Source organism: Monodelphis domestica, chromosome 1 (assembly GCF_027887165.1).
Source record: "Monodelphis domestica isolate mMonDom1 chromosome 1, mMonDom1.pri, whole genome shotgun sequence".
Taxonomy (NCBI): domain Eukaryota; kingdom Metazoa; phylum Chordata; class Mammalia; order Didelphimorphia; family Didelphidae; genus Monodelphis; species Monodelphis domestica.
Genome location: NC_077227.1, coordinates 672,568,469 through 672,593,591, shown reverse-complemented (window position 1 = coordinate 672,593,591; position 25,123 = coordinate 672,568,469). Strand labels below are relative to the sequence as shown.

Sequence of the window (25,123 nt, the reverse complement as noted above, 5' to 3'; positions counted from 1 at the left end):
GGAGTTGCTACATCAATGTAGCATTTACCCAAATTCCTCTATCTCCTCCATCCCTTGTCCTTCCTTTTTTTGTCCACCCTGGAGTCAGGGTCGGAGACCCCCTCACCATCCGCAGCAGCTGCTTAGCTACTGATAATGCCCCTCTGCCTAGGAGTCAGAGGACTAAAGTTTCCCTGACCCCCTCTTCCCGGCTCCCTCTTCCCAACACCCTACACAGGCCTTGGAGCTTTTATTTTCATCATCCCCTTCACCCTCTCACCCCCCCCCTTTTTTTAAATATACTTATTTTGCTATAGGGGGTGGTGGGAAGGGAGTAACAGATGGACAAGAAATTTTAAATGATAGTTTTTATAAGATGTTATAAACTTGTATCTTTTTACCATTCAAAGTGCAGTGTCCATTCCTTTGTGACATATTTAGAATATTTAAATAAAATGGGGGTTTTCTACAAAAAAACCCAGCAATGACCAAAGACCACAGTTTAGAAAAGGAGACATCATATACCCAAAAGGTTTCACAAAGAGCCCAACAAAGAGGGAGCTCATTTGCTATTGACTTCATTCTAGGGAACTCCTCTTAAATGAATGTTGTGGTAGTCTCAAAAGTATTAAGACAGTGTAAATAAAAAAATACTCACAAATTAACCAAGGCTAGCATGAATTTCATGGCATACCTCAATGTTAGGCAACTTATTTTTAAATTTCCCTATCATCTCCAAAAAGTTATGTAAAAGAAAGCTTAAATAGATGATTACTGGCATCCTTGACATGTTTTACCCTTTAGAATAGATTTGGGGCTAAACTAAGAAATGTTTTTCCACTCTAACAAAAAAAAAAAATTAGTAGAATAAGACTAACTGGGAGAACATTAATCTCAAAATAAATAGAACTTAGTAAACTGTCATTGCAAAAAATAAAAAATCAGTTATACCTGCATCTTCTATTCCCCGGAGAGAATCCCATGAGTTATGTGAGCATGCAACAGAAAGTTTCAGAGCAGCATTCGTCCCCAACCCCCAAAGAGAACAGAATCAACTTGTTCGGAGATGTTAATATGAAAGAGAGACAGAGACAAAGAGTTACAGAATGTTCATAGAATCAGTAAAAAATATTCTAGGTAAACTTATTTTATTCTTGAAATATTTCTAGATAATTTTATCAAAAAGGAAACAAAAACAGTAGATTTGTGAATTCCTTTATCTGAAAGTTATTATAACAAAGTAAACACTGTCATCACACATTCGGGAGACAATCCAAAGAAAGGTTCTGGTCCACCTTCTAAAAGGATCTCGAGTCCTGAGCAATCTCACATGTGAACATTGGATCAAGTCTATGGTACAACCAGTGCTCTGTACAGGTCAGGGTTTCAGCCTCTCAGAGAACTGTTACTAAGCAGCAAATCAGCTCTCCCATCTATTCTCCCACAGAAAATAAAGAGTAAAATGATTCATGATAAAGGTGATGAACTCCACTTTGCTTCTGCCCCAGATGTTTAGGCTATGTCACACTGTCCTAAAGCAGATGGGCATTGTATGAAAGGACCACACACTTGCTTGGTGGTGATCATTTATTAAATATTTGGTCATTAGTAGCTTTGGGAGACTAGTCCATCTAAATTCACTCATTTTTTCAGTTGTCAGACCTTTGAGATTAGGTCCATGGTGGTATAGGAAGAGTACTAGTTGAAAAGATCTGGGTTCTAATCCCAATTCTGTCACTTCTAAGATGTATGAGTCACATTTTGAAACTTTTCCTCATCTGTAAAATGGAGACATTTATATTACCTACTTCAAAGTATTGTTTTAAGATTGAGAGCAGGCAAATGAATGCAAAGCATTTTCTAAATCTCAAGAGTTGATGAATGCTATATAACTGGCTTAGTAGCAGAGTTACAAATTAAGCCCAAATTTCTGAATTCTCAGACCAGGGCTCTTCTCTAAGATAAAGGACCATCTACCCTACTCCATTGACACTTCCTTCAATTTACCAATGCATGTTACAGCTCTTAGCCATTCACTCTATTGAGCTTCCAGGCGCTTTTGTCCATCCAAAAGCTAAAATTTCTTACATGTTGTCTCTCAACTAGAAAGTGAACCCCCTAGAGAACAGGGAAAGTCTCCCTTTTTTCTTTATGTGTTCAGCACTTAGTAGAGTGCTGGGCACATAATTGCTTAATAAAATGTTTTTTCATTCATTCATTCACTCTGCCAGGCTTCTTCCTCTAGGAAGTTAGGAAGTTACACTTCCTTTTGAATCCAGCGACTAGAAAAGTATTATTTGCAAAGAATTACCTGAAATCCTTTCATTTGCAACCTAATTAAAAGTAGAGCTTCACTTTTCACCAGAATACTGTCCATCAAGCTCTCTTGGTGACTTAGAAAGGGAGAAAAGTAGTCTATTGATGGGGAAAACTGCTTAATTCCTGTTACAAACTTATTTATATTCACTAGAAAAAATGCATTAATATTAAATGTAAAGAATTTTGATAGATTTAGTTTTGCTTTGTTTTCCTACTAATTTATTTATTTCATGAGGGTCAAAGACTTTTACTGATCAAAAGAAACATTTCTCTAGATATCTTTTATAGAATTAAATTACCCTCAATTCCATTCAATAACAGATTCTAGCTCATACCAGACTTTATAAAGCAGTTTACATAAATTTGCTCCTTGTAACCCTTCTGACAGATCTTCTATTTTCACAGATGAGGAATCAAAAGCTCAGACCAGGTAGGTATGTATCCCTCCCTGCCCACGATCACACAGGTTAAAATTAGGGGAGGGAGGGTTTGAACCAAGGTCTCTGACTCAAAGTTAACGCTCTTTCCATACTACTTCCTATCATGAAATGCTAAAAGCATTACTTTAAAAAAAAAACAAAACTGAAGTAGTCTGGGTTTCATCACTCTCTTGGTTAGAAACATGTGAAATACAATCTTCAATTTCAAAAGCTTTGCTATGACACAGCCAACTTTTTATTTTTCTATTCATAAACAATCCATAGCATCATTAAACAAGGTGATAAGAGGAAACATACAAACTTCAAGTGGATTCTTTTTGATTGAAAATAGGCGAGTTGGTATCAATTTAATAAGGATAGAAATAGATACAATCCATAATGAAAACAAAATTCCAAGGAGAAAAAAAGATACAAAATCAAAGTGTGTTTCAAAATTCAACATGGAACTTCATTTTCACTTGGAGAATAAGCTATGTGCTTTCACAAGTGCAGGTCATTGTAGAATATCAGCCTTAACTTATACCCCCAAAATGAAAACAAACACCAACAAAAACAAAACCCCACAATTACACCTAGACAGATTTTTTTTCCTTCTAATAGAGACAGACATGGAAGAATAACTATTCTTTCACAAACATAGCTTCATTGCAAGGTATAGTACCAAAGGAGCTGTCATTTGGGCATTTCCTGCTCATGCTCATTTAGTATAAACAAACATGGTTTGTGTTGGGGAATATATATTTGAAGAGTTCCTTAAAAAAGAATCACATTTCATATCATCTATATACATATATACATACATATGAAATATGTGTGTATATATACATATATAACCAATTTTTAATTATGTACTGAAAATAAATTACAGGAAATTACTTTAAAATGCAACGGAAGACAAAGTTTCACAACAAACACTCTCACTGAATTCCCATGGAGAGGGGCAAGGGGGGAGTGAAATTGCGGTGCTCAAGGCAGGTAAATATCACAAATATATCAAAAACTCCAAATTGTTTATGCATTCACACATTTACATGAGCCACAAACATTCCTTTACATAAACCGTACTTAGCCTACTACAGAACCAGATTTTGCCATAAACTACAAAACTTTTAATACAAAATTGTATTTATATATTTATAGTTCATATACATGCCCTATCTGTGATTTTAGAAAATAAAAGCTACACACTGTACAGACAATCCTAAATCATAGCTGTAGGCAACATTTTTGGATGGAATTCCTCCCCCAATAAAATTAATGGCATATTTTATGTACACAAAGGCTAAACTGCAGAAGAGTTTCATTTCCCAGTTATGCATCTCCTTTCAGGGCAGGTTTATGGAATTTTAAGAAGGCAAGACAAATGCACACTCCAAAATCACTTCCTTAGTGACAAAGGGTAAGTCATGTCATTTCTGTGAAGATCTGATGATACATGCACTTTGTGTAACACTGGTACTGATGGCAGTAAAGTAATATATATTTTTAATGTCGTGGCTCAATAGAGAATTCCCTGGTGCCAGTTGTCACTACCATCTCAAACTGACTCTGATTCATAGCTATTCCAGAAATTAAAATCTCAACAGGACACTGTATGTTTACATTCTGTTAAAAGATTCACTTTAAATGATTTCTCAAAATATTTCCCTGATACATCCTTTACAGACGACGACTTTTTCTAACAAGCCAGAGACTGCAGATTAAATTAAGAATTAAACATGGCACAAATGTGCGTGATAAAAGAATGCTCCTCTCTCAGTCTCCATGGCACTAACTTGTGTCTTGGAAGCAAGTGAAGAGAATACTTAAAACCAACAAGCAATTTCACACTCTGTGGCAACAATCTGTGGAGCCAGTTATACTAAACTACTTCTATAGTGGATTGTAAACTTTGGTTTATTTGAGTTCTCATTGTACAGCAAGCATGAAAAAGGACGGAGAGCAGAGTTGAAGAGGAGATGAACTGTCAGTCTGTCTTTAATCGGGCATGATGAGACACCTGGTCAGTCAGGCCTGCTTTGATAGAGTTTGATACAGACTGCCTTATGTTTTCCTCCATCAAATTATCACCCAGGGGCTTCAATACCTGTGGTATGAGAAATGTGCAAAACAAAACAAAAAGCCATAAGGTAAAAAAAAAAAGTTACATATAAAAATATTTTAAAATTCAATTCAAAGTAATGAGCAAAGTAACCAAGAATATGGAAAACTAAACTAAAAAGTTTCAAAAGAATAAGCTGCAAATAATGTATTTAGTCACTTTACAAAGAAAAATAGAAATTATTTTCTTCCTATATGGTATGCCACTGAATTCAAACCATTTTATAGTTCCTATGAGATGTATGTGCAATTCCATACCCTATATGCAGCATCAATCTGGTATGTTTACAGCATTTTATGCAGACCGGCCCAGACGGTCCTGCTTATTGTCCTACATGTGTAAATATGAACACTTCATATACAGAAAAGTTAAAAATACTGTCTAATTTTTCTTCTTGTTATTGTTGGATGATAGTCTCTGTCGCTGTGCTGACGAAAGAGCACGATGAATCATTCGACGTCTAATAACTTCAAACAGTTTGGAAAACACCTAAAACATGGAGTGAGTGGTTAGGAAAATGGCGTCAGATTGACCTGAAGTTGACAGAGTTTTAAGACTAAGAAATTTGAGATTTGGTAGGTTTCTCACCTTCCTGGGACTCCTCTGAGGCAAAAGAAAAGAGAAAGGCAAAGATATTTAGACAAAGTCAATAACAACACAGAGGTTTTGTCCTCTGAATAGTAGGAATCAGTGCAATTCAAATTAACATGAAAATAATTTTACATACTACAGACCATTTTCACTTGACTGACTTTGTTTCAGTGACACTTAAAATTCTAGATAAAATGCTGCACAATAATTGGATTATTTTTAAAGCAAGAACCTGGAAAATTAAAATATATTTATAATCTAAAATAATAAAAGGCATCTGGGACAAGAGGGGGAGAGATAATATACTTATTACAAAAATCAAGGGACAAATCAAAGGTTTTGTCTTTCAATCAATTTGTTAGTAAAACACCAAAGATGCTATGAAATTATTAGAATTTTCAGAAGAGCAGAATTTAAGTTGATACATATATGAAGTCTTTAGTCAACTAAAAATAAACAATGTTATTTCAAAAATTAAGCGAATGAGTCATCATTCTTATGGGTGGATTGCAGTGGAAAGAAAGAAGAAAGCATTTTTACAAGATAAATTGGAGAAGGAAAGCATTAAGATAGAATTACTTTCTTAGAAGTTTTTAAAGCAGAAACATGGAGATTCGACAGGAATTATAGCTTCAGAAAGAGCAAATATCTCACTAGGCTACAGAAATGCAAACTGAAAATAATTAAGTCTACTGTTCACAAATAAGAGCAGCTTTATTTTTTTTCTTCTTCTTATAGTGTTCAAATATTCCAAGGTGACCATTTTTCATATCTGCATACTACATGCAATGTCAGCATATAAGTGCTAGATACAGACAGAGCTGCTCCAACCCATTAACTGTTTAGTGTTGGTGAAGCTTGACTCTGGCCATACCAAAACACCAAAAAGCAAAATCCAGAAACAAGTCCTTCTGGCTTCCAGTGGGTCTGTCGTCCCATATCATAGGTAAATGAGTTAACAGCTTCTCAGGTCCAGTACAAAATGAATCTAGGCTTTTTTCTTCAAAGTACTTCAGTCTGTCAACCTTATCTTCCTGGTAAGCAATTTTATCACTTTGGTTGCAGATATGACCACTACTCAATTTTACTTTTTGCTCATATTGGTAAGCAGCCCTTTTCAAAAATATTAGTTATGATTCCCAAACCTATTTGTCTTCCCTCTTCAAGTCTTCACTGATTGTATTACTATCGAGGGTTTTCATAATACAAAGAAAACTCACCAAAAACTCCACAATAAATACTCCCAATTCTTTAAACTGAACTGAACATTTTTTGTTGAATTGACCATATCTCTGCAACAACCAACCCTAAGAAAAAGCTTTAGGATCTATCCCAAAGTTGTCAGTTTTGGCATAGCCAAACTTTTATGATTATTGTGATTTTGAAAATAAATCTCTCATATCTATATGACAAATTGACATTGTGATTTTAAATCCATTCAACAGAGCATGACTTCAATACATTCAACAGTTCAAAGGATTTAGAGGTGGAAGAAACTTCAAGGCATCATCTATTACAACCCCCTCATTTTACAAAGAAGGAAAGCCCAGAGAGGATGAGAATTGATACAAGGGAGAGAGTAGCTATTCAAACAATGGAGAGGAAAATATCAAGATGGGAAGGATAGATTAGTCAATGAAAAACTAAAAGATAGATACCAACCTGTTCCCATAGTGTTTCAGCAATTTGATCAATCATTGTTCCAATTTCTCTGAATTCCCCAGAGTATTTAACATATGCCCAAGTACAAAGGGATATCAGTGCTAAACCCATTATCAGATTACACAAGACGGCTATCGAGTTCAGGCCGATGAAGCCAGTCAGTCCTGAGATTATATACATAGCAAACATGACCGCAAACAGTGTGGCAGGTGTACGAGCAGCATAGAAGATGTTTTTGCCATCATTGTGCTTTACAAAATTTGCATAGGTTTCTTCGATCTCAGCTTCAAGCTGGTCCTGATAACGACGGCAGAACTCATCTCCTCCCATTTTTTTCACAGCACAGAACTGTTTGACAGCCACCTCTTTGAAATCCAAGTGTTTTTTCTCTAAATCCGAAGGTGCAATGTAAGGCTTATCTCCACCACATACCTATAATAAGAGTACAATTACCTTCCAGAAATAACATTTTTTTAAACATGCTTTAATTTAATTCTTACAATGATAGGCAGAACTGTGCAAGGCCCAAGTTCTCAGTAGCTCAGTATAGAAATTGAGTAAGGGATGTGCTTCACCTGAAAGGTCTATTTAAGTCACAGAAGTACACCAAGTCATTTCCCTTCCCAAAAGAATAAAACCACTAGAAACTTCCAAGTTAACAGTATCACCCTCATATAAACAATAGACCTGATGCATAAGAAAGCCAAATTATTTCCTTTACTCTGGGTCACCTTCACTCTGTCTTATCCTACATGCAGTGTCCTTGATAAAATTTCATTATCCTTGGGGGGAATGACAGTTTTATTTTTAATCTTTGAATTCCCAGCGTCTGGAATATAGTAGGCACTTTAAAAAGACTGGCATAAATGAATGGAAGATGCAGTGAAAACTGCTAGGAAGATGCATGGTAAAAGTACAATAAACACACACTACCCAATGGTATCTTTAATTTACAACTGATTTTAAAGAAACTACTACTCTGAGCCTTAAGCTTACTTATTTTGTCAAAGGCCACTATTAAGAGCATTCTAAATTATTTAACAAAAACCCATTTTATTTATATGGTTTATGACCTGCTACCAGGCTTCTTTTCTGTTTTATAAGGAACAAAACCCCTTATAAAATAATTTCGAAAAATGAGAATGAGGAAGGAGACAAGAATGTAGATGTCACGATAATAGACATATCACAAACAGATACAAATTTACACAATTACCAACCTGCTCCATGTTTTTGCTATAGCTGTCCCTTGCTCCTGCTACTGCAGCAAGATTATTAGCCTCAGCTGTTGCCTATTAAAAAAAAATCACTTCCATTAATGAAGAACATTCTTGATATCTAACATTAATCTTCAAAGTAAGCCACAAAAAATTATAAATAATCATTTTTCCAAGAAGAGAAACAGTAGTAAGAAGTCCAAAGACCCATGCTTTAAGCAAATATTACTTTTTTTCTTGGGGAAGATGGGAGGGTAAAAGAACAGGAAGAAGAGCAATAACTATATATTTATTTACATATTTACATACAAATTATATTAGTAGGAAAAAAACTCAGAAAATCTGAGCCCAAATCCCAACTCTATGCACCTGTGAGTTCCTGATCACTTTCTGACTTCAAATTTCCTTGTAAAATGAGAGGGAATGGACTAGAAGACTGATGTTTTTTTCCAGATCTAAATCTTTTGATGCTGATATTTAAAGGGCCCTGACTATACACCAAATAGTTATAGCCAGAAATGACTCTAAAGTAAGTTGGGGTAGCAGAATAGGGTTAAAAATGAAACACTGCCACTCAAAGAATTAATAATTAACATTTCTCTAATCACATAGTCCATTTAAAAGTAAAAATGTAGTCACATAATCCATGTAAAAGTAAAGACATACTCCGATCCATAAAGATAAATTTTATTTTATGTTTTAGGGGAGAATGTGCCTGCTATATTGTAAAACTAATAGGTTGTCCAAAGCAGCAAATCCTATAAAAGAATTCTTAATCAAACTTTTCCAATAGCATTTTCATCCTCCTATAAAATACAGTTTCTAGTACAAGGAATAACTTTAACCCTTCCTAACTTAATTCTTCTAATCTACACCAGGACAAATTTGTAGTTCAAAACACTTATGAAATTACCTAATCCAAGTTGAGTTTTTATTTATCTTTAAAATGTAGTCACCTGTTTTTAAAATCATGTAATTTTTTCATGCCCTCAGCATAACTTTCTATGTTAAGCCTGTTTTTCTACCTCAAGTATAACAAAATAAGATAAAGTACCTGAAGCATAGATTTAGGATGTGGAAGTTCCTCTCCTTGATAGATTTTTATGTAAGCCTAAAAGCAAATAAATCTTCATTAATTGGTTATTACTAAAATATGGCTCAAAAAGACCAAAACAAAATTTAAAGTAATAGGGAAAGTGTTCATATACATGATCATCCAAAAAATTTGTTTCCATCACCACGTAAAGCATATGAATTGTCACAAAGAGAAATCATATGTTGGTTTCACAACACTACCAATCCGCCCCCTTTTAAAAAAGTTATTAAATATAAGGCAAATTAAATTTAAAAGAATAAAGGATATATTTGAACTGAAACATTTTCATGTTATTTTAAATATGGTCTGCTATATAAACCCTGGAAAACAACATACAGAATAACTACAACAAAGGAAAAGGGAAGAAAACAAAGCAAATGGAAAACCTTCCAAATTGAATGCTTCAAAATTAATGACCAAATTTGGCCCCAAAAAAGGAGATATGAGACAGTATCTTCCTCTCCTTTTTTTGCAAGGAAAAGGTCTAATGGTGCCGAATAATGCATGTAGCAAATTTTTTCCATGTTAGTTTTACTCAACTTTCAGAAATTATTAAAAGAGAGAATTCTCTGAGATGGAGTAGGGAAAGAAAAGGAAATGCAGATGATGTAGGACAAAAGTTATAAATAAAAAATTTTCTTCATTATATCTGCTTTGAACTATGGTTTACTCATACCCTCACAAGTCTATGCAGAATATAGTCACTGAAAGTATTAAAATTCAAGATTATATGATGGCCAGCATCTTTCATCACATTCCATCTCAAGGGAAAATCAATCTCCAATTTTTGGCTAGAAAGAGAGAAGGAGCAGATTTGGGGTCTTCTGCCCATCCCACTCTACCCCTTCAATTCATCTAAAAGACTATCAAGACTATCTTATTTCATATGCATAATTATTCAGACATACAGGCTTTACAACTAAATCAAACCTAAAAATAAATAAAAACAAACTACATCACATCTAGACCAAAAGTTTTTAGAAAAGGAGCTGGGTGCTAGATCAATAAATAACAACCTTCTTTTCCCATACCCCTAACTCAAATTTTGAATAATTAATGCAAAACTGATTTTCCATTACATTATTTATTTTACCTCATTTTCAGTAGCAGGGGTAATCCTAACACTGAAGGACAGAAAAGAATAGCTAAAGAGGAATGAAATGTGCTCTAAGTGCGAGCCACAAAGGTACTTTGCCATTACTTAAACTTCAACTGCTCTTAGCGAACAGCCAGAATTCTTCCTAGTGACCAAAGATAGGGAATTAACCCTCAATCCTAACAGGTTTCATAAATGTTAGTTAGAGTAACATGAATGTCATTGTTCTTATTCTTATCTCCCACCCACCAAATCCATTTCAAACCTTAGAATAAAAGGTAGAAAAATTATGCAAGAAAATAAAATCTTGCAGGAAATGAGGCCAATTCAACACAATTACAAGTTCTTTCAAAATGTCCTAAAAATTAAAAAATAAAGAAGAGTAAAAAGTAAAGGAGAATAGACTTTAAATTTTCCTTGTTGCCGCTATAGGAACAAATTCTCTTATACATCTACATGTAACATCAAACCTCATGAGCTATCACTTCTAATTTAGGAAATTATCTTAATGGTTTTAAATATAACAGTTTGCCTACCTTAAAGTATTCTACAAGATCTCTACAAGTCACTTTGGATCCACTTATCTCTTTTTCTACCAAATTTTCAGGGGCAAGCAGTAACGGAACCAGATTGCGAAGCTCTTTTTTAAAGTCTTCATCAATATCTAGTAGAGATGGAATTAGTCAACACTAAATTAGTCACAAAAGAAATAAGAGATTTCAGCCCCTATCAGCTACAAAATTGCATTATGTTTCTTAGTATGGAAAAGCAATATAGAAATCACGTCCCTCCTTTACACAGCTTCATTGAGAAGCTATATCTTTTTTTTTCTTTTTTAGAAGATCATATAATTTTTTACAAGGCATTGTTTTTACTCAGCTAATTATACACAGTATATGGACTGGCACAACTAGTTATAGCAGGTACCTGACCCAACAATAAAAACAGTTTCCCTAATACCCTTGTTGAAAATGATGTCTCAATACAGTGTAAGCTCCTACAAGACAGGAATTATTTTGTGTATGAAGCCTAGCATCTAGTATCAAGCTTGGCAAACAGTAGGGGCTTAATCAATGAGAACTGAATGAAGGGGATTAGAATAACAAGGAGTCAAAAGTCTCATTTTGGACAGTGCAAAGGATAAGAAATTGTTGGTGTTTTGTTTTGGCTATATTTAAATATTTGTGTTTTGTTTTTTTCTTGGTCCTCCTAAATGAGTTACTTTATATCTTAATCAACCCTTCCCCATTTATTTCCACAAAGGAACTATTACTATCTTCTCAAACAAAAAGGGAAGACTCCAGACTATATCAGTTAGTACATTAGGATTTCTTAGTATATTGCTTTATAGCTTGGAAATTAGTATACACAACCAACCTTTCAAAATTTTGCTACTAACATAAAACTGACATAAAAAAGTTAATGTTTTTGTGACAAAATTCTATTTTCAACACCTTCTCGCAATAAGGATCATGGTAACCATCTTTTAAAAATGCTTCAAAACAGAAAAATGAGCAGAAAAGCATGTATAGCCATCTATCACAATAACCTCATAAAATCCAACTAACACTTTAAAAACTGGTACCAAAAGCATTTTCATATAAATGAGAATGAAAAATACCTACCAGTCAATCTCCCATCAAAACTTGGATTGGTTGCAACTTTAAGTCCAGGATGTGGCAACAAGAAACAACCAAGGTTAGAGAAACAATTATGAATATGCTTCCTAACATTCTGAAGCTCTTCATGTTGGTTTTGCTTTACCTGTTTCAAGGAAAGAAGAAAAAAAGATAAATATATAAGCTTTGGGGAAATGTGTATGTGTGTGTGTGTGTTTTTTAACAAACATGGTTAAATGCCAACAAAGAACACTATGGAATATTAGAAAATCAGTAAAGACATTTTTCAGATTCCACTTCATATAATGCTTCCTTTTTTTTTTTTAAGTAGGTATTGCATAAGCATGAGTACCCAAATTCAAAAGGGAAGAGAGAAGGAGGAAAAAGAATGCTAGACTGGGGGTCAATTCCAGGTGACTTACTACTTGGGTAACCTAGATCAAGTGAATGCTTCTGCATCTGTAAATGGAGATGGTTGGACTCAATCTTTCAGGTTCTTTTTCATTCTATGTGGTCCCTCTCTGAGATCTGAGAGGTGATGTCCCGCCTTAATTAGCTTGCTACCAACTCAATACTCTCCCCACTGGAGGTGGCCTATGATAGTGCCTCTCACCCAGCAGATGCAATGCCTCTTACCACTTCTTGCTCCCCTCTACCCCCATCAAAAAAGCAACTGCCACCTTTTCCTCTTCCTCCTCCATCAGTCCCACTCCTATCTATCACTCTGGCTCTTAAGTTCCTTATATCTCTCTCAGATGGGAGGTCAATGAGCATCTTAGGTGTGTCTCAAGGTAAATTACAAAAAAGATTGTATTGCAGATATTTATATTTTATTTTACCAACAGAGAGCTAGAAGGATGTCACAAGAGACCTGAATTCTGGTTCACAGAATCAAATTTAAGAATTATAAGAGACCTCACCAGTCATCTAGTCAAAGTCATAGCTTCTATTTGAAGATTTCAAAGAGGAAGAACCCATTTCTGTAGGAAGCCACATGATAACCCTTGAAGACAGCTATCATATTCCCAAGTCTTCTCCTTTCCCAGCTAAACATAGTACTTTAATCAATCTGAATATAAAATAGACTCAAGGGTGAAATTCTGTTTCTCTGAACTAAAATGCTGGTGTTCCGACTCCTGACACAATGCTATTATTTTAGTTCCAACTGAAACATTAATACAGTGGACAAGAAATTCACCTCTCCATTGTTCCTTAGTTTCATTAGTAAAATTAGAGGACTGCTTAGAACATCTCTAAGAATCCCATCTAGCTTTAAGATTCAATGACTGTAAAACATCCAGTTTTCCATGCAAGGAAACCTCTGTTCCTTTTTCTATTTTTAAAAACAAAATCCCAATTATTTTCTAAAACAGAAAAACCAAAAAAGAACAATAAAAAACTATCACTTAGATTTTACTCTGTAGCTCTCCCCTTACCCTACCTACTGGCAGATGATCATCTATAACAAAGACAGTAGTCAGAAAAAGAAGAAAAAAATTTTTAACAAAAACAATGCGTATATCAAAAAGATTAGGTATAATTTTATAAATCGATGTACCCCAATCCCTGCAAGGCATAAGGGAGGGTTATTTTCTCTCATCTCCTCTTTGAGACCAAATATAATTTATAATTTTACAACATTAAGTTCTGAGAGTTTGGTGGTGGTGGTTCTTTCCATTTATACTGTTGCAGTAGCATACATATTTTTTTCCTGGTTCTGCTCACTACATCTTTGATCTGTTCACATAGGTATTTCCAGCATTCTCTGTATTCATCACAATCACAACTTTTACAACACAGTAGCAGTTCATTACATTCATGTACCAAAATTTGTTTAAGCACAACTTAATCAATGGACATTTACTTTTTCAGTTTTTGTTACCAAAGAAAGTACCATTCTAAATACTTTAACACAAAGGGGCAGCTGGATGGCTCAGTGGATTAAAAGTCAGGTCCTGGCTTCAAATCTCACCTCAGACAATCCCCCATTGCCTAGTCTTCTGCCTTCTGATTCTAAGATGGAAGCTATGGGGTTTTTTAAATAAATAAATAAATACTTTAGCACAAATGAAGCCCTTCTACACAATGGTCAATGCCTTCCCCTAAGGTATATGCTCTTAATTGCTATTCTGGTTTGGAACCAAAATTTAGTATTGATTCTAAGATGGAAGGTAAGAGTTTAAGAAAAAAAAATAATTCATCCCTTACCCATAGAGAAAGGCACAGAATAATTTTCTTCTAATTATTTTATAGTATGAGCAAGTCATTTTTAATTTATTATGGAATATGGTATAAGATATTAATGTTCATCTCAACCTTATTTCTGCCAAACTTTTTTCCAGTTTTCCCAGCAGTTTTTATCAAATAGGGTGTCTTTTCTTGGTTAATTTATATTTTGGGATATATCAAACACTGAGTTAATGAGTTTCACTATTTCTGCTTATTGATACACTTTTAGTTTTTTAACTAGTTCCAAATGGGGTTCTGATTGCTTCTAAATGAAAATAGTTTGTGGTCTGGATGTGCTGCCCCCCCCCCAATTATTTCCTTGAGTCTAAATCTTTGATTCCTTAATTTTATGTAGTTTGATCTTTATGTACTTTATTGTAGTTTGATCAAGTATCCTTTTGGTAGTCTCATTGGAATAGAATTAAATTCACAAACTAACTTTTGTAGTGTCATTTTTTCCCCCAGCTATTTAAATTGTTCTTTATTTCTACAAGATGCATTCTGTCATCTATACAATATTGAGTGTTCTTTAATAGAATGACTGACTCCCAAATACATTATGCATTTTATATAAATAGGACTACAATGTTATTTTATTGTTTCTGGTTAATACACACCAATCACTTATATTATTTGCTGGGTTATTTGCAATATTTATATATCCAGTCTTCATTCTCTAACCTGGAACTTACCTGTAATCTTTTTTCAAGGAACTGTTTTCCTCCTTCCAAGCCATATGAATGTTCATATGGATAACTCCAATCTCGAATCAAGAACATTAATGTCTACACAAAAACAAAATGGGATCATTTTACAAGCACATAAAGATGATTATATTTAATACTATCATTTAACAAATTTCTCCATATCCTCTAAATAACCTTTACTAGAAACAATGATATAGTCCCTACTTCCAACTTTCTCCCTCTTGATACACACACATGCACACTAAATATATAATACAAATATATGTGTGTAGAGACAGCTAGATGGCAGAGTAGAGTATTGTATTGGGCTTAGAGTTAGTAAAACTCATCTTCCCCAAAAGTTAAAATCTGGCTTCAGACACTTACTATGTGACTCAGGACAAGTCACTTCCTATTTGCCTTAGTTTCCTAATCTGTAAAATGAGTTGGAGAAGGAAATGACAAACCACTCTAGTATCTTTGCCAAGAAAACCCAAAATGAGGTTACATAGTAAGACATGACTGAAATGACAGGACAGCATGTGTCTATATTGCTGTGTATGAATTTATGTATACAATTCAGTAATATCAGCATCCCACTCACACTGAGCACAGCCATTATCAAACTAAAAGTTTAAATGTTATCAAAGACAGTTAACTGGGCCATACCACTATCTAGGAGTATATAAAAGCAATTTTAAAAAATTATAACAAGATTATGAAAAAACACACGATTTGATCATAATACTGTACATTAGCAAAGTCCTCATTCTAGAAGAATAAGATAAATCAACTATATTAAGACTGTACTGGTTAGAAAATAAAACTAGTTAATTTTAGAGCTGAAAGCTATTTTGGAGATTCTTTAATACAACTCAGTCATTTTATAGATGAAGAACTAGGTAAAAGTGGTTTGTACTCAAGATTATAGTCAATACACAGAGTAGCCGAGTTCAGGAGCTCAAAAAACAAGCCCTGTTTACTTTTCTACCTCATATGGTACTAAGAGGTCAAAATAATAATTTGACATATGGTCAATTCAATAATATTACCTCTACCCATATACACATGAGACTGTAACCTTTATCCAAGCCAGTTATTTCCAAACCAAGCAAAACAGACTATCAATAGTATCATTATCATCATGGAAAACGGGAAGCATTAATAAGTGAACAAAATATGTTGAAACATAAAGAACAATCTTACTGTCTACAACTGTCTCTCAGTCAAGAGTCAAATTAAACAAAGAAGTTTACTGACTCTGAATCTTTTTCCATATCTAAAAAGGAGGGTAGTAGATTTAATAGTCTGTGATGTTCAAATACTCAGATGCTATTACAAACAAAACATATGAAAAAGACATCATAGCTAAAATTACAGCACTTATATTACCTTCACTAATAAGGGCTTCTCCAGAGGAAACAAAATATATTAAAAAGCACTTAAATCTAATTTTGCTCTCACAAACACAGGAATTCTGCTACAAGGAAAAGTATTAAACCAAAGCAAAAAGGGACAAAATTTACCCAAACCAACAAGCTATAATTATAGTTACACTATAGTTTGTTCAGAGTTTAAGTGGGGCCTTTCTTAATGTATACTTTGAGTGAGGAGAGGAGAAGGTGATATAGGGGTAAAGAGCCACAGCCCTATATGAAGGAAAAGTAGCAGAACCTTTGGGAAATGTGAAAAAATTACTGAGAACAAAAAGCCCAAATACCATCTTTCCTTTTCTATGCTTCCTTTTGTCTTATGACCAACCCAGAAAGGTCTGAGTAACTGGTATTTGCCAAAAATTTAACTATTGGTTCCATAGGATGACTAAAATCTGTTTCTCTAAAAGATTCAAGCTAATTTGAAAACTTTTATACTGAGGTAGAATAACTTTTTTAAATTTACCTGAAATGGTTTCTGGTAGATTTCTTCCATTGCTAGTCTTCCATACTCTGTAAACAACTATTAAATCAGGCTATTAAAATTAATGACACAGGAAGATAGGAAGAGGGTGTGATATGACACTGATTAAATGGTCTATTTTTTAAAATCAGGAATTAAATATATCTCAAATAGAACATAAAAAGCAATCAAATATTAAGTTTTTCTAACAGTTTTTATATAACAAAGGTTATCCTGATAAGGAGCCTACTAACTGGTTTCTTACAACTCTCAATATAATTACAGTTAGATTGGTGGAGGGAGGGGTGTTAAGATTTTCCAAGAAGATACGAAGATGAAATATTCTAGCAAAAGCCATTTAACAAGAATTCTTCAATGTACATACTTGTAAATGCTGAAGATCATCTTCTTGAATATTCTGAGATAAGTTATATACCTGTTAAGAGAAATAATAAATCTTTACATAACACTGTATCATTTTAGCTGGAATACTAGCTATAATTTTTATACCACAGCATATAATGAAGCTTTTTCATTTTATAACCAACAAAATAAAGATATCAAAGGTCTTTTTCTTATTTAAAGTCTAGTATTTCTGTAGTACAAACATCTAACTTAAATAATAATAATTAATAATAATAATAATAATAATTTAAAGCACAACAATTCCTATATAGTATCAGTACTAGCTTTCCACCCTTTCAGTGAAGTTTATCTGTTTCCCCAATGATCAAGAATCTCATTTTCCTGGCTATTTAGCAACCAGCTGCAATTAAGTCATGTGCTTGTATCCTTCCCACACTGTTTTGAAAAGATTTCTGTTACTAGGGCTAAAGTGTAGACCACACATACGAGTAGTAAATAAAGAACTAGAAAGGCATGGTAGCACCAGATTCTGGAAGGCATCAAAAGACAAGTTAAGAATCTGAATTCGATCTCTCCATTTTATTTGGGCAATTATAGTAATCATCATGATTATATTCAAAGTTCTCCTTATCTTAGTTCATTTTCTCCAAGAGAAGGATAAAAGGCAGACTAACCTGGGGAACCAAGCCATAAAACAGTCCATATATATAAATAGTACCTACTATGTGCTAGGCACCATGACAGGCTAGCAAATCCCTAGCTGGACAGGGTCTAACTTTTAGAGAATAGCTTCTTCAAGAGTTAAAGCCACTGAGTAGAGTAAGACAAGACTAGCAAGGAAGCACCAAGACTATTATTACCAATCTGAGTTAGGATGTGGTATACTCTTAGGAAAATAAAATGAAAAAATATATTAATAGCTGACAGCTACAGACTCCTTTAAGATTTGCACAGTATTTTACATATATTATTTCATTTGAGTCTCACAACAACCTTGTGAGGAAAGCACTATTTTAATCCCCACTGTACAAATGGGGAAACTAAGGCAGCGAGATTGGGACTACATGGCAAGTATTTGAGTCCAGATCTGAATTTGAATTCACGTCTTCCTGACTCCAAGTCCAACATTGCATTTACTATATCATACCACCTACACTGATAGGTAAAGGGCCAAAATTATCAAAGAAACAACAGAAAGGCACAGCTGTAGATGGGAGACAATGCCTTAAAAATCTTAGCTAAAGAGAAAAGCAATGGGGGCAGCTAGGTGACTCAGTGGATTGAAAGTCAGGCCTAAAAACAATAGGTTCTAGGTTCAAATCTGGAAGGGAGGGAGAGGAAAGGGAGAGAGAGGAAGAGACAGAGAAACAGAGACAGAGATTTCTCTAAGTGTTAACCTTTTTCAGTATGAATGTGGAAAATAATCAAAATGTGTTAGGCTTGTCTAGTTTGAACATCCTACATAATTCCTGTGACTCACCTGAACAGAACTTGTCATAGTGCTCAAAGCAAATACAGTTGCACAATCTTTGATAGTCGATTGGCTATCAAAGGCACCTTGGGTATCCATTAGCAATACAGCAACCTATGAATTAAAGAAAAAAAATTAGCATGTTAAACAAATGTACTGGCCATCAACAATGGACTCCTTAAGGCTCACATAACTATACGCCAACAGAGTCACATTCAGGGTCTTTGTTAACTACTTTGTAAATTCATTTGTTTTACCATCATTAGCTCAATGCTTTTTGCACCTCTTTGGATCACATTAAAGAAGTCATTACAAAGCAGCAATGAGGCTGAAACAAGAAACTGAGTTTCTGAAGTTACTGCTTAACAATTAACAGCCTCTTGTGGGCAAGAGGAGATTTTGGATTGTCTGCCATAAAGATATGGCTCAAGAAATAATTCTGTCACTTTTCCCTTTAGCCTCTGGCAAAGGGAAATAAGAGTATTAGTCCAGGTTATTATAGAAGAAGACAAGAATGCCAGAGAATATGTCTTCCCAGTATTGGCAGGTGTCTCTGCACATTTCACTTCTACAAAAAAATAAAGAATTCTTTAGCACGGGTACCCCAACTTTCCCTCTCCCTTCCACAGCCTGTGACTGCTGTACAACTCTCCGTTGACCCCCCCCCCCCCCTTCCCTTCTGACTGCAAAGTTCTCCTTTCTCCTTACTACAAGGGTTTGGTAGGTGATCTTCAGGAAAGAAAAAAAATCATAGGTAAGGCAAAGAAGGGACAGGAAGAAGTAAAAGAAGTAAGAAAGACTCCTGTCATTATGGGATAAAATGTCCTCCAATTACAATCTTTGAAAAAAGCCAAGTGACAGCAAAGGACAGAGAGAGATGAACTAGACTAGTCAATCTCACACACCTGAACCTTGCACTTCAGACAAGGTATTAGGAATAGGAAAATGGATCAAATGTAACAGAGAAAACTTCATTTATAGTTTAACCTCAACTAAAAGATGAGTTTTGAGAAGGCTTGAGGCAGGGAGAAGAAGGAAAGAAAAGAGGGAGGGAAAACGTGTTGTAAAAATTTACCTTTGTTCCATCTGGCCTATCAATTACAAATACGTCATTCCAGACCTGTATGCCTGTTGTTTCTCTCTCACATCCACCTCTCCATGTAAAGCCAGTCAATGGTTCATTGTTTCCACCAATCCAGCTAGAGGAATTCTGTTGAAATATAGCATAAGTTTATATATTGAAACAAAGTATTCCAAATACCACCATTTTTTAGTTTTTGTTTGTTAAGGAAAATGCTATTCTAGAATAACCTCACAGTCTTAATTTTCTTTAAAATAGTATTCATTAAAAAAAAACAACTGCTGAAATATTCAAAATGGTAGAACTCAAATAATAATATAGAAGTAATATTTCATTTATCCAGATCCTCAACTAAAAAGAAAACCAAAAATGGGAAAACACACACACCCCTCTGATGCCATTTTCCCTCCTACTTAGCCCCTCAGTTGTCCAAGTTCATGCACTGAGTCAGCCATTCAAAACTGTCCTTCATCCAAAGTATAGTTATCCTTGCTTTAAAAAGAATTCTAATAAGTTATGTGGTTCCCCAGTCTCTAATAGGGCTTAAGGACAAAGGAATGAGGAAGAGTTACTAGAGACAAGCACACACAGTAATAAGTGAAAACAAATTAAGTGAGAGAAAAACTCAGAAAAAATAAAAGAAAATAAATTGTAAACACAGCAGCCTGGGGCAATAGGTCAGCAATGCTTCACAACTCAATTGTATGAGGAAGAGTTACTAGAGACAAGCACACACAGTAATAAGTGAAAACAAATTAAGTGAGAGAAAAACTCAGGAAAAAAAAAAGAAAACAAATTGTAAACATAGCAGCCTGGGGCAATAGGTCAGCAATGCTTCACAACTCAATTGTATGAGGCCATTATTGCCACATCACAGAATATATGTTACGTTTATAATGACAAATGAATGACAAAGGCTAAATTATTTTTATATTCTCCTTAAGAAAAAACTTTTAAATATATTTCTTTAAAGGATATACATAATGTTTTTCAATTGTCCTTTCCATGGATGAGCATCATTTATCTGGAAATTTCACTTTACAAACCCACACACAATGCTATCTCTCCTATGGGATTTTAAAGTCATCCAGGACATGGACTGTTTTGTAATCAAACATCTATGTATTTCTGATGAACTCATTAGCTTTTAGAAACAATTTTAATGCTTATTTATTGAATAAACACCAAAATGAGAATAAGAATTTTATAGGACAAACATGCAATGAAAGGCACATTGGCTTTATAGTGAGAACTAATAGGTTCAAATCCCACCACCTGGCATGTGCTATTTGTATGACCGTGGCAAGTCCTCTCATCTTCAGATTCTTCACCTGTAAATTGAGGGAGCCAAAGTAGATGGTCTTTGAGTTCCCTTCAGTATACATCTATGATTCTATAACATGCCACTTTAGTAGGAAATGTCCAACTCATAAGATTTTGGTTATTCTTGATTAATAGGGTCTCACAAATATAAGTATTCTTCCTTAAAAGGAATGGGGGGATGGGAAGAGACCTACTCTTACTTTACTGTTTTGAGATATAATTTAATTGCCAGGACCAGACTTTTTTAAATGAATAGAAAATAGGAATCAAAGGAGGAATGAACCCTTAAATATGATCAGATCCAATTCTCTCATTTTACAAATAAGGAAACTGAGGTCAAGGGCAACCACCTAACTTCCCCAGTAATAGTAAGCAGGTGAATGAATTCATAGACTAAGAGTTTTTCAGCTTTTTGCACCAATGCAACTTTTCAAAAAGAGCTCCTATATTAAAAAATGTAATGAACAGTAATTCATCTCTGGTATTCAGTGGTGGAGATCCTAAAAAGTAATTAAAGGAAACCAACTAAATAGTCATACAAAATCATCAAGAGCAAGTAGAAGTTTCAAGAAGAGTTCTTGAGGCAATGGATACAGAAACAGGGCTATAGGGAGTCTTTGAAAGGCCTGGGTTCAAATCTGACACTTCCTAACTATGTGATCTAGCAAGTCACTCAATCCCAATTGCCTCACTGGTCTTCTGCCTTGGAATCAATGTACAATATTGACTCTAAGAGAGAAGGCAAGAGTTTTAAAAAAAAGAGTTCTTATTCCCTCCTCTAATATGTCAAACATCATTAACATGTCTTTTAACAGTAATTATAATCTTGGAAACTCAAAACTATTTGATAATAATTTTTTAAATTCAGCAGATATACCCTTGAAATCAATCTCCAGTACAAAATCAATATAGAACATCTATGAAAATAAAATATAGGCCCAAAATATCATTATAAAATTAAAACCTGTCAAATAGGAAATACTACTGATCTTCAAGAAATGATAAAATATTGTATCTGCCTCAAAAAAAAAAAAAGCTGAATTAACTTTAGCACCAGCAAGTGATTACCTTGGTTAGTACCATCAGCATAAGTAGGTCTGGAGCGAAGCAGCACTCACTCAGACCAGCCTTTTGGGATTTCTAAAGCTATAAATAGCCTTGGTGCTGCTCCATCAATAGCTGGCAGGTAGGCAGAAAAAAGACCTGCCAAAAGGCTGGCAAAAGTAACTCTGGATGCTGCTACTTGCATGCTTTTCCTTCTACTCAAACTCCACTCTGAGCCGTCCTCCACTCTGGACTGAAAGATCACAAAGGACAACATTGTGTCCATCGTGTTTTACTAATGTAAAGGGTGTTCTTCCCTGAGCCCCACTGGTTGCTGGGGATTTCTGCTCAAAACCTATTTGTTGTTGTCATTCAGTCCTGTCTGACTCTATGACCCCATGGGATTTCTTGACAAAGTTACATTTCCTTCACCAGTGAATTGAAGCAAACAAGTTAAGTGACTTGCCCAGGGTCACTAGCTAAGAAGTGTCTGAAGCCCAATTTGTACTCGGGTCTTCCTAACTACAGGCACAGTGCTCAACCCACTGGACCATCTAGATGCCTCATATAATTCACTTAACAAAATACTGCTGTGACTTCTTAATAAACGCAGTCCCTTTATACAAAAGGTATTTTTAACGGATGGACAGAAACAATGTGGCCTAACAAACGGAGAGCCTGGGAATCAGGAAGACCCCGGCTGAAGCTCTGCCGGTGATGTCTGACAGCTGGGATGACCACTGGGCAATAACTCTAGGTGTCCTCGCCTCCACTGTCCTGAGAGAGCCCAGCACAGACCCAAACCCACCCTGGGGACATTTCCGGTTGAGTACAATCTCAAGGTTAAAGCCTCTAGGATTGAAAGCTGTCAGCCTCAGACCTCTTCTACTGCTCAAGCTCCCACTTAAGAAATGGAGCCCTGAGTGCAGGTACTCTTTCCTGTGTGAAGAGAAGAGAGGCTCAGTCACCTTCCTATAAAAAAGAAAAGCACTTGAGATCCACAGAGGAGGGAGAAGGGCTCTGTGCCACAGCAGGCGGTTTCTGTCTGCATCTAGCACAACCTTTGGGAGGCACAGCCCACACTGGCAATACCCACTGAAGAAACACACTCCAAGCACTGATAATTTGGACAAGTATCCGATGGAATCTAATCAATCCTATACCTCCTAAACCATTCTGATGCATCAAAAACTAGGACTGGACTTATTAGACATAAGTTCAAATACTGCTTCAAACACCTCCTAACTGTGTGACCTTGGTTAAGCCATGATTTCATCTCTCTGCCTCAGTTTTCTCATCCATAAAATAGTGGTGATAGCCCTTACCTCAGAGTTATGAGGGAACAAATGAGAGAACATGTAAATCACATTGCAAACTTTAAAGTGCTTACAAATGCAAATTTTGTTATTACTCTTAATAAAAAGAACTGAGGTAACATTGCTAACTCAATATCAAGTATTTCAGTGCAATTCACATTCTAAAACTCATCCCCAAAAATATTTAAAACTATTTTTCAATTTTAAAACTCATTTAAAATATTAATTTTAAAAGGTATAGTATTCAAGATTTTGTGTGTCAAAGAAGAATTCTTTAAGCTAAGGAGTTGAAGTTCGTCTCCCTAAGACTCTCTGGCAACCCAACACTGGAAATAAGAGGACAACATACTCAAAAACTGGACAAGGGTTCATCCTTCTATCTGAACTCTACAATCACCATTGGCTTTTACTTAAGGTGAGTGCAGGTAAAGAATTTTGTTTTATTTTAGAGCATGTACTATGTTTGAGAAAAGTTTTAAGGTCATTGCAGGTTCTTTAAATTTTTATCTCCTCTTCAAGGAAAATGTCTACATTACCAGTTGTACAGAAATAAAAGAAAAGGTAAGCCTGTCAGTAATTACTGATGTCTTTCCGATTGTTTTGGGTTTTTTTGATGGGGGGAAAACGTCAAAAAAATCACTGGTTAATTTTTCCCCTCATATTTCCTTGAGGAATTGATATCAAATGCTAGTAAAATTGTATCATAACTAGATTTTTTCCTTGCATATATTTCAAACTATCCTTCTGGATTTCATTTACTTAAGAGTCATTGTGGCTTCCTCCCACAGCACTTACATAAGACATTGAGAAGGATAGAGTCCAAAAAGGGTGTTTCTTCCTGTTGCCATGAATAGCTATTCATCTTTTTAACTTCTAGATGCATAACAAAACCCACACTAGGTACAGCTTTTTTCACCACTGCAAGTAAAGCCAATGTATGCAAACAGTTCTTTCCCTTGATTGTTTTCAATAGCTAGGTACTATTAATTGGTAACTTATGCCTTATAATTTCAATTACAGTGAGAATATCAATATGGATATAGTCCAGTGTTTCCAGTAGTATATCAACAGACAGGTAGAACCAGATTACACATTAAAGCACAAAGAAATAAGTTAAGATCTGTAGACAGACCCAAAACTGTGTAATCATTGACTCTTGGGCCTATTTCCTTCCATTCTATCACTATAGCTATAAAAGCTGGGGGTCACCCAGAACTGGGCTATTTTGTACTAATCAGCCAAAACCAACAAATGTATCCAGTATTACTGATCCTAGTGAGAAACTTACAAGCTTCTTTTGCTGCTATTATAACTATTCCTCTAAATTACAGCAGCAATTTTAGAAGCATTTCTATGTTTGGTATGAGGTACAGTTCAATGCTCTTAAAATAAGAAGTTTAAATCCTCTATGAACACTTAAGAGCTCTGTCCATGGGTGAGTCACTTAAACTTGCCAAGACTCAGTTTTCTCAGCTGTAAAATTGGGGTGATAATTGTACCTATTCATAGGGTTGGTGTGAGGATGAAATGAGATACATATGTAAAACACCACACAAATCCAGAGATGCTATCATGATCACCTAACATCATC

The 25,123-nt window shown here is 34.9% G+C and overlaps 1 protein-coding gene across 4 annotated transcripts in view; it reads right to left on the bottom strand.

Annotated features, from left to right (window-relative positions):
* Positions 1 to 1,110: 1,110 nt before the first annotated feature.
* ATL2 (atlastin GTPase 2) overlaps positions 1,111 to 25,123 on the bottom strand; it is an 84,733-nt gene continuing 60,720 nt past the window's right edge. For 3 of the 4 annotated variants that reach the window (XM_056794251.1, XM_056794178.1, XM_056794215.1), the window contains exons 3-13: positions 19,844 to 19,978; positions 18,778 to 18,882; positions 17,317 to 17,367; positions 16,935 to 16,991; positions 15,042 to 15,134; positions 12,127 to 12,265; positions 11,038 to 11,165; positions 9,364 to 9,420; positions 8,313 to 8,384; positions 7,093 to 7,524; positions 1,111 to 4,824 (exon numbers count right to left, since the gene is read on the bottom strand). In XM_056794251.1, coding sequence (XP_056650229.1) covers positions 4,705 to 4,824; positions 7,093 to 7,524; positions 8,313 to 8,384; positions 9,364 to 9,420; positions 11,038 to 11,165; positions 12,127 to 12,265; positions 15,042 to 15,134; positions 16,935 to 16,991; positions 17,317 to 17,367; positions 18,778 to 18,882; positions 19,844 to 19,978 — 1,389 coding nt within the window. In that variant the 3' untranslated portion in view covers positions 1,111 to 4,704. Of the gene's footprint in view, positions 5,329 to 5,427; positions 7,525 to 8,312; positions 8,385 to 9,363; positions 9,421 to 11,037; positions 11,166 to 12,126; positions 12,266 to 15,041; positions 15,135 to 16,934; positions 16,992 to 17,316; positions 17,368 to 18,777; positions 18,883 to 19,843; positions 19,979 to 25,123 lie in introns of all 4 variants that reach the window. The other variant, XR_008911278.1, reaches the window with a different exon arrangement.